This window comes from Nomascus leucogenys, chromosome 3, assembly GCF_006542625.1.
Source record: "Nomascus leucogenys isolate Asia chromosome 3, Asia_NLE_v1, whole genome shotgun sequence".
NCBI classification, from domain to species: domain Eukaryota; kingdom Metazoa; phylum Chordata; class Mammalia; order Primates; family Hylobatidae; genus Nomascus; species Nomascus leucogenys.
The window spans coordinates 136,232,183-136,242,699 of record NC_044383.1 but is presented as its reverse complement, the minus strand read 5'-3'; the positions used below and the strand labels follow the sequence as shown (position 1 = coordinate 136,242,699).

The following is a 10,517-nucleotide window of genomic DNA, read 5'->3' as shown; positions in this document are numbered from 1 at the left end:
GGAGAGTGCCAGGCTGAGCACACAGAGCTCGTCTTCTTTTTCAGCCCAAGAATGTGGCCTAGCTCCTTCGCTTTCACCACCTGATCTGAAGATGCCTGAGGAGAGAGCCAGGATTACATGCCTAGAAATACCTTGAAAATGAAATGAAATGAGGTGAGGTGCTTGGTCCTCGCCTCTGCAGAGAAACTGACAAAGCAAAACCATCAGGTTAACGTGTTGTGCAAGCCACACATGTCAACAGGCTTGTAAGCAGCTCCATTTATTTGAGTAAATATCTTGTAAATAAATCATTGGTAAACAATACAAAATTAAATACATTTTCAAAAGCTTGCCAGTATACGCAAAATTCACAAACAGTTTTTTTAAAAAATAAAATATGTTCAGAGCACCCTTGATATAAAATGCCTGACCCCCATCCTTGGACAAGGCCACCTGGAGACATCTTACGGTAGGTGGGTTTCTGTGGGAGGCAGCAGGGGCCTCCTGGAGGGAAGGAAGAGTTTCTACTCTCACCTATTACCCATCCCACATCCCATCTGAATTTTGATCCTTCTCCAAAGAGCTGGTAACTGAGAGGGCTAGAGCACGCCACCAGGCCTAGCTCCAAGCACGGGGATCAGGGTGCACAATTAGGGCCAGGAGCACCCAGAGTCCTCAACACAAGCCATTGAGAGAAGCCAGAAATGCAATCTCCACACTTCCAAACCAGCAACATCAGCTCCTAGAGCGACTGTCTAGAGAGAATGTGAGGCTTTCTCACCCTGACACTTAACACACGGTTTACTCCCACTAGTCTGATGCTACCCAGGCACAGAAGCTACCAGAACCTATTTCTAAGGAAGAAGACACCCAATCTGCTAACTTTCTTTTGATCTGCTTTCCTGGAGAGAGAATAATACACAGTACTCGGTGGAATGCAGACAATTCATTGCTACACAGTGCTTCCTTTTTCCAATGCAAAATGCCACTCAGATAGTGTGGATATTTCTCTAGAAATCAAGTTAGTTCTTCAAAGTAAGGGTTCATACAACTTTAAAAGACTACAAATGAGACAATAAGCACATGACCTGGCAAAGCATCCCAACCAATGAAATAATAGAAATTCCATAAATTAAGCCCTTGACCAACTTAACATTTCTGTAGTGTAGCGCATTAAAATAACGGATACACTGAATTCTTTCACTTTGGTGCGTAAAGTGAGTGTTGAAGTCAGCAGCACTCAATGAAGAATGCCTAGTGGCCTCTTGAAAACACATGTGCTGGGACCTCCAGTTAAAGGACGACCACAAGTTTATTCCATCCATGTGAAATAAAACTCACATCAACATTTTAACTTAGTTGTGTGTAGATATATACAAGTATGAGAAATTTGACAGCTGAGTCAAATATACAACTTAAGAAAAAAATATTACCAAACTACTTGTAAGAAAACTATCTTCCCTGTATCATAAGGTACTGAACATCTGAGTCCTTGCAGAAAACGCAGCCTGGCGCGGCCCTTCCTTGAGTGTCCACCTCTTTTGATAATCCTTGGTTAGGCTGTGGCTAGAGTCATGATATCTTTGCTATTAAAATATTACATTAACAAAACCTTTAAAACCAAAAAAGGAACACTCTTGAATAAATGTCTAATAGAGCCCCCCACCTTCACACCAAAAAAAGAAAAAAAAAAAAAAAAACGTTGCTCATAAGGACACCTATTCTTTCACAAAAGTCTTCATGAAGTACAAATCCCAGGACCTTTCTTCGTCTCTGGGAGAGTTTCACCCTGTGCCAGAATCATACACTCTTCTTCTGCGGAGGGCTCAGTTTCCTCATGCCTCTTATCCGAGAAAGCAGCTCTTTGATAAATTCCTAAAAGAGATCAGAAGAAGTTAATATGAGGGTCACTATTAAAATTATGTGTTTAAAAATCTGCTTAAAGTAATTAATGTCAACTGCAGTTAACCTTAGTTGATGAATTTGGTTGAATGTGTTAACCCCCACTGGTGTAATACAGGATTTTTTTAAACAAATCAAGAATACTAAAACTTCACACCACAATGCCTTCTTATTGTTCTACTTTCTTTTTTTTTATTTTTTTATTATTATACTTTAGGTTTTAGGGTACATGTGCACAACGTGCAGGTTTGTTACATATGTATCCATGTGCCATGTTGTTTTGCTGCACCCATTAACTCGTCATTTAGCATTAGGTATATCTCCTAATGCTGTCCCTCCCCCCTCCCCCCACCCCACAACACTCCCCGGAGTGTGATGTTCCCCTTCCTGTGTCCATGAGTTCTCATTGTTCAATTCCCACCTATGAGTGAGAACATGCGGTGTTTGGTTTTTTGTCCTTGGGACAGTTTACTGAGAATGATGTTTTCCAGTTTCATCCATGTCCCTACAAAGGACATGAACTCATCATTTTTTGTGGCTGCATAGTATTCCATGGTGTATATGTGCCACATTTTCTTAATCTAGTCTATTGTTGTTGGACATTTGGGTTGGTTCCAACTCTTTGCTATTGTGAATAGTGCCGCAATAAACATACGTGTGCATGTGTCTTTATAGCAGCATGATTTATAGTCCTTTGGGTATATACCCAGTAATGGGATGGCTGGGTCAAATGGTATTTCTAGTTCTAGATCCCTGAGGAATATTCTGCTTTCTTTAGGGGGGAAACCAGGCTACTTTCACTACTGACATGACCTACTTGGCCCCTGAGGCATTTGTGTTGAGATCAGAGCTATTTAACATTACCATGCAAATAAATTACCTGGTGATCTCACAGACTCTGAGTGAGCCTGTCCAGGTTGGGGTCTGAGATTCTGCATTTCCAACTAGCTCACAGGTGATGCCAGTATTAGTCCCTGAACCTCACCAAGAATGGCAAGGCTGGACTAGTGTGCCTCAAATTTGAGTGTGCATCAGAATCACCAGAAGGACTGCTATGGTTTCAATGTGTCCTCCAAATTTCATGTATTGGAAACTTAATCCTCAAATTAATATGTTGATGGCATTTGGAGGTAGGGCCTCTGGGAGGTAGTTTGGATTAGATAAGGTCATCCGAGTAGGGCCCCCAAGTTGGGACTGGTGACTTTATAAGAAGAAGAAAGTCCTGAGCTGGCACACACTTGTCCTTTCACCATGTGATAATCTCCACCATGACATGATGCAGCCAAAAGGCCCTCTCCAGATGCCAGTGCCATGCTCTTGGACTTCCCAGCCTCCAGAACAGTGAGCTAAATAAACCTCTATTATAATAAAATACCCAGCCTGTGATATTCTCTTATAGCAACAGAAAATGGACTAAGACAGGGACTCATTAAAGGACCACACAGTGCTGGGACCCACCACCAGTGTTTGTGATTCAGTAGATCTGGGTAGGTCCCAATAAGGTGCATTTCTGACAAGCTCCCAGGTGACACTAATGCTACTTATCACTGGAGAATACTGCACACCACTGGTGTAGATCACACTAAGAGTCTTTGGACTTTTTTGACAGCAAACTATAGATAAAAAAAGCAAAACAAAACAAAAACACACTTTATGTTACAATCCAGTACCTACAAACACACATCTGAAATTAAAACTTACAGGATACTTACTACATGCCATGCACTCTGGTGTTTCTATTCTACTCTAATTTCATTTACAAAGTAATGCTAGGGAAGACTCACTAAAAGGATTTCATGACCTGTAAATTGATCAGAACCTAAAGATTGAAAAATGATCCAGAATGGTTCCCACTTTACACAATCAGGAATCTGTCATTGTTGCCTCCTGTTTTAAAATGTTGGGCCACCAAATAAGTCATATTTATTAGGTAACAACTACCTGGTCTTCCTGTTTTATATTTGTCAAATACAAAGCTAACAGCCAGTCAGACTTTCTGATCAACAAGTGACAGATAGTAAGCGACAGAACTGAGCACATCAGGGACTATCTGAGAGCAAAAACACCAAGAAACTTTGCTGTCCATGGAGCCATCTGAAAAACAGCTCTCAATCTCCCTTATCAATTATAACCCTCACTCATGAGCTCCTAGACTAAATGAGCCCTGCACTACTCTCTGGCTCTAAAGCACAGTAACCCTAAATATTTAATATTTTATTAGCACCAAAATTTCTTTTATGAATAATCTTTTCCCTATTATAAAAGTAGTATGTGTTTTTTCTAGAAAACTTGGAAAATACAACCAGCAACAATGCAGTCCTCAGAATTAACTACTATTAATGTATTTTCTTCTATGGATATTGTTTTCACCTAATTAAGACCATACCACATAAATATACCCTTTTTCTTCACTTAGCATTATGTCAGATGCTTTTTCCCACATTAAACAATCTTCCTAAAAATTAATGTTAGTGGTTATATAATCTTTTTGTAAGGATGTTATACAATCTGCTTAATTCCCCCCACCACTGGATATTTGGATGGCTCCTGCCTTTTCAAAATTATAAACAATGCCATAACTAATGTCTTTGTGCATAAATCTTTGTCTGTAGCTTGGATTATTCCCTTTGGAGAGCTATCCCAGAAGACTGTAAAGTGACTTAAATATTTTAATCACCACCATTTCTGAACTTGTACAGAATGAAATACAAGTGAAGTAAAATGGAGGCCTTATTTTAATTTTCTGAACACTAGTCTGATTTAAATAATTTCCTAGGATAAAATCATGCCACATTTTCCTATTTATATTCAATTTTCATTTTGCAAATGTAAATGCATTTCCTATTGCCTCCTGTGTTATGTAGTTTAACCAATACATAGTATTCTGCACATACAGTTTCAATTTTGTTGTTTTTGGAATCTGTTATGCATATGACTACTACAAAAAGTTTCAGTATTGAATGTAAGCTTGTTTTTTTTCTTTAAAGCAAAGGTCAAAAATCACACACCCTATATTTTGTTAATAACTGGTAATTTTTCTGCACTATTTCAATAACACATTTTCAAAAGTAAGGACTAAAGACTAAAATTACATAAGGAATAATCGACCCTACAGACCCTTTCTCTTCAGGACAATCAAATTTAAATTTGGATAATTAAAATCAAATTTGGTAACCTAAATCAAATTCAAACTTTCTCACAAAGCTAACCATGATGTACATAAATCTCAGAGATTAAAAAGTGTAAATGCTATTTGCCTTGTGCATATGATATATTCATATTAATGAAATACTCATTTTAAATTTTATATTAACATAATTTATACATCTATATCTTAATACACTATTGTGCATAATATGCATATTTTAAACTGTTCATTAAATTTGCATAATGGGGTGCTCAGTCGAGTAAGTTAAAAAATAGCAAGACCAATATTTATTCTCCATACAGAAACTTGGCAGTATCACTTGCACAGAAGGATTTTGTTGATTACAGATGATTTGCAGAGAAAATTCAAGGATCTCTAGTCAAGAATACTTTGATGGCTCTTGGCTCCTATTACTCAAAAGCACTCTATTTCAGTAACAATGTATCTCATTTACTCCTAAAATACTATCACTCCGACTTGGGTTACAGACACTGATTTAGTCAGAGAAGTGCTGCTCCTTTGAGGAAATCACCTCTGAGTTAAGACGAATTAACAGAGAGGGGCCATCTTGGGAAGATCTGGGGGGCTCAGGTCACAGCACATGTGCAGAGCCCTGAAGATAAATAAGCAAGGAAGTGGAAGTCCCTGGCACAGAATGGCCAGGGTAACTGTGGCGGAGGGCTGGGCCCAGTCACCAGGGCCTCATAAGCACAGTAAGGTGACAACAGAGCATCACAGTGGAAAGCTCTTGGAGGCTCTGGAGTAGGGCAGCAGCAGCATCTGATTTATGGCTTTGGAAGATTCCTTTGGCCACTGTGGGTCTTACAAAGATAACAGTGAATCACAGACCAGTTTAAAGCTACGGCAGTACTCCAGGCAAGAGATGCCAGGGGCTTAGAGTATGTTGATAGAAACCCAGATGGAAACAAGTGGGTAGACCTGGGACCCATTGAGGAGGCAGAGCCAACAGACCTTGCTGCTGGACTGAGTGTGGGAGTAGGGTGTGGCGGGGAGGGGGCACAGGAAAGCAGAAAATTAAGGTCACCGTTCCGCATCAACTGGAGGAAAAGATAGTGCCATTTGCTGAGATGTGGGAAAACTGGAGGGAAAAACAGCAGGCCTACAGATTTGTGATGAGATGTCAGGATGACAAACATGACTTTGGGCCTCAGCTCATGGTTGAAAACATTAACGCGGACATCATCGGCATCTAGATCAGTGCCTTTCAACTTACATACAAAACCAAATGAAAGAAACAACTATGTGTGAGCCCTGGAGATACCAGCCTGAAACAAATATTTTGTGAAAAACAGAACTTATTTTATTCTGAAAAAATAAAAATCAAGACCAGCAAATGTGTTCCCACCCACAGTTTGTAAACATACAGTGATCTAGACCTGGACTATTCAATACGGTAGCCACTAACCATATGTGGCTATTTAAATTGAAATTAAATAAAATAAATAAAATTTGAAATTCATTTGTTAGTCATGCTAGCCACATTTCAAGTACTCCATAGCCACAGATGGCTAGTGGCTGCCATGTGGACAATGCGAATAGGGACTGTTTCCATTATCCCAGAAAATTCTGTTGGGATGTACAGATGCTGCTGCTTTAAATTGCAGGACTAGGTGGGATAACCTTGGAGTTGAGTAGAGTATAAATAGAGAGGAAGATAGGGTCAAAGGCCCTCTAACAAATGAGGTTTGCTAGAGGAGTTGGAGCCACAAGAGCTGGGGGAAAAAACGAAGAGAATGTGCTGTTCAGAAGCCAAGAAGGAAAAGTGTTTCTAGCAGAAAGAGGTGCTCACCTCAGTCAAGTGCAATGAGAAGTTAAGTAAATCAAGGACAGAGACAAATATAAATATTTGGGCAAGAAAGGGCCAGTGAGTCTTAGATGAGAGAGGTTTGAGTAGAATGGCTGGGGAAGAAGCTACAAGGTTCCCAGTGAGTTGTTTTTTGTTTGTTTTTTTTTTTTTAACAGCTTTATTAAGGCAAAATTGAAATGCCATAAGCCGAACATATTTAAGGCAGACAACCACCACAGGCATACTATCTGCATGATCTAACATCATGGATACATTCAACACCTCCAGAAGTTTCTTCTTCATGCTTCTGTGCAATCCTCCTCCTCCCATTCCCAGGAAAAAACTGACCTGTTTTCTGTCACTCCAGATTAGTTTTCCTTCTCGAGAGTTTTACATAAATAGAATCATAACACGATAATTTTTAGTGTGGCTTCTTTCACTCTGCACTATTATTTGGAGATTCAGCTACACTGCTGCATGGATTAATAGTTCATTCCTTTTTTGTTGCTGAGTAGCATCCATCATAAAGAGGTACCACAATTTATCTATCCACCTGTTGGTAGAAATGCGGGTTGTTTCCAGTTTGGGGCTATTATAAACAAAGTTGTTTAAAACATTCATGTACAAATCTTTGTACGGAATATGCTTCCATTTCTTTTGTGTAAATATCTCTGAGTTGAATGGCTGAATCACTGATCTATTTATTTGTCTATGTTTATACCCATACCATATTGTCTTGAAAAGTACAAATTTATTTATAGTAAATCCTGAAATCAGGTAATGTTAGTCTGCCAACTTTGTTGATCTTTCTCAAAATTGTTTTGGCTATTCTAGGTCCTTTAAATTTCCTTAAGACCTTTAGGGCTGGGTGCGGTGGCTCATGCCTGTAATCCCAACACTTTGGGAGGCCGAGGTGGTTCAATCACCTGAGGTCAGGAGTTCAAGACCCGCCTGGACAACATGGTGAAACCCTGTCTCTACTAAAAAAATACAAAAATTTGCCAGGCATGGTAGCAGGTGCCTGTAATCCCAGCTTCTCAGGAAGCTGAGGCAGGAGAATTGCTTGAACCCGGGAGGCGGAGGTTGCAGTGAGCCAAGAGTGTGCCATTGCACTCCGGCCTGGGTGACAGAGTGAGACTCCATCTCAAAAAAAAAAGGAATTTTAGAATCAGCTTGTAAATTTCCCTGTTGGGGTTTTGACTGAGATTGCCTTAAATCTTAGATCAATTTGGGGAGAACTGACATCTCAACACTAATGAATCCTCTCACCCATGAACATGATTTATCTCTACTCTCAGTTAAGAACTAACTTATCTCAGCAATGGTTTATAATTTTCAGTGTACAAATATTGTTCATCTTTTGTCAGATATATTCCTATCTAATATTGTTGATGTTATTGTAAATAGTACATTTTTATTTCCAATTGTTGCTGGTATAGAGAAATACAATAGATTTTCATATATTTATCTTGTATCCTGCAAGCTTGCTGAACTCATATTAGTTCTAGGAGATTTTTTGTAGATTCTACTGAATTTTCTATACAGTCATGTTGTCTATGAATGAAAACAACTTTACTTCTTCCTATTTAGAAGCCTTGTATTTCTTTTTGGCCTAACTGTACTGGCTAAAAGCTGCAATACTGTGTTGAATAAAAGTGGTGAGAGTGAATACCCTGACCATGTTACTGATCTTAGCGGGGAGCATTCAGTTGTTCACCAGTAAGTATGTTACCTGTAGGTTTTTTGCAGATATTCTTTATCAAGTTAAGGAGGTTCCCTTCTATTTCTAGTGTGCTGAGTGCTTGTATCAGCAATAGAGGCTGGGTTTTGTCTAATGCTTTTCCATTACTGACATGATTAGAGGGGGTTTTCCCCCTCCTAGTTTTTTTATGTGGTGAATTACATTGATTTTCAAATGTTAAACTAATCTTGCCTTCCTGGGATAAACCCCACTTGATCATGATGGCTTTTTTACATATTGTTGAATTCAATTTGACAGAATTTTCACATCCATGTTCATGTAAAATACTTGTCTGTACATTTCTTTTCTTGTAATATCTTTATCTTTAGTATCAGGGTACTGCCAGCTTCATAGCATGAGTTGGGAAGTATTCCTTCCTTTTCAAGTTTCTGGAAGAGTTTATGTAGGGTTGATAGGATTTCTTTCTTAGATGTCTGGTAAAATTCCCCACTGAAGCCATCTGGGCCTAGAGGGTTTTTTGTTGTTGTTGTTGTTGTTTTGTTTTGTTTTGTTGGGTTGTGTGTTTGAGGGGAGGTTTTGAAAGGTTGTACCTATTAAGAAATTTTCCTGTATGAGACAGCAAAAACAAAACTCTCTTTCCTACTCCCACACTCAACACAGAATACTTTATGTCACCAAAATATGGGTGGGGGGTTTCCCCACACATCAAGTAATCCTCCAGAAGACATCAACAGAGTGTCCTACAATTCAATTCAATTCTGACACTTTTTTTTTTCTTTTGAGACAACAGTCTCACTCTGTCACCCAGGCTGGAATGCAATGGCATGATCCCGGCTCATTGCAACCTCTACCTCCCGGGTTCAAGTGATTCTTGTGCCTCAGCTTCCCAAGTAGCTGGGATTACAAGCATGTGCCACCATGCCCAGCTAATTTGTGTATTTCTATTCGAGATGGGGTTTTGCCATGTTGGCTAGGCTGGTCTCGAACTCCTGGCCTCAAGTGATCCGCCCGCCTCGGCCTCCCAAAATGCTGAGATTACAGGTGTGAGCCACTGTGCCTGGCTGATTCTGACACTATTTACCTGGAGTTGGAGTTAGAGTTAGATGCCACGGGTTAAAGTATCAGGCCCACAAGCCTGACTCCAGCTTCAGATGCCAGTTCTAGGTCCCAGGTTGTCACCTATACTTCTGGCTGACCAGCTATGAATTGTTCTCATGACCCTCTCTGTGGGTACAATAATTTGCTAGAGCAACTCTCAGAACTCAGGGAAACACTTATATTTACTTATTACATTAATAAATGATGTGATAAAGGATACAGATGAACAGCAGGTGAAGAGACACACAGGTCAGGGCTTGGGGGAAGGAGCATGGAGCTCTCATGCCCTCTCTGTGCCCCTCTCCCGGCACATACATATGCTCAGCAACCCAGAAGCTCTCTGAACCCCATAGTTCTTCAGGGATTTTTATGTGGGCTTTACCACATAAGCATGATCAATTATTAACTCCATCTCCAGCCCCCTTCTTCTTTTTGGAGGATGGGGGTAGGGCTGAAAGTTCCAAGTTTCTAACTGTGGCTTGGTCTTTCTGGTGACCAGCACCCACTCAGGCACCCACCAAGAGGTTCCTCATTAGAACAAAAGACACCCCTATCACCCAGGAAATTCCAACAGATTAGGAGATCTGGGTCAAGAACTGAGGTCAATGATGAAATATTAGAACAAAAGATGTACACAGCAACGGATTGCTCAGGAAATTGTAAGAGTTTTAGGAGTTCTGTGCCAAGGACCTGGAGCAGAGAGCAAATATGTATTTCTTATTATACTACAATGTTGAGGCAGGAGAACAGGGTCTGGAGGCAGGGAACCTAAGGCTGATTTGCACAGACTGACTAGAAGTGAATCAAAAGGAAAACCCTAACTTTCCACACTCAGGTAACAAAAGGATCAGAGGCTGTTCTCTTTCCAACCCTCCCACTTT

General features: G+C 40.0%; 1 protein-coding gene across 1 annotated transcript in view; it reads right to left on the bottom strand.

The window, feature by feature from the left end:
* Positions 1–208: 208 nt before the first annotated feature.
* PPP1R14C (protein phosphatase 1 regulatory inhibitor subunit 14C) overlaps positions 209–10,517 on the bottom strand; it is a 110,220-nt gene continuing 99,911 nt past the window's right edge. The window contains exon 4 of the mRNA XM_030809832.1: positions 209–1,854. Within this exon, the coding sequence (XP_030665692.1) occupies positions 1,780–1,854 (75 nt within the window). The 3' untranslated portion in view covers positions 209–1,779. The remainder of the gene's footprint in view (positions 1,855–10,517) is intronic.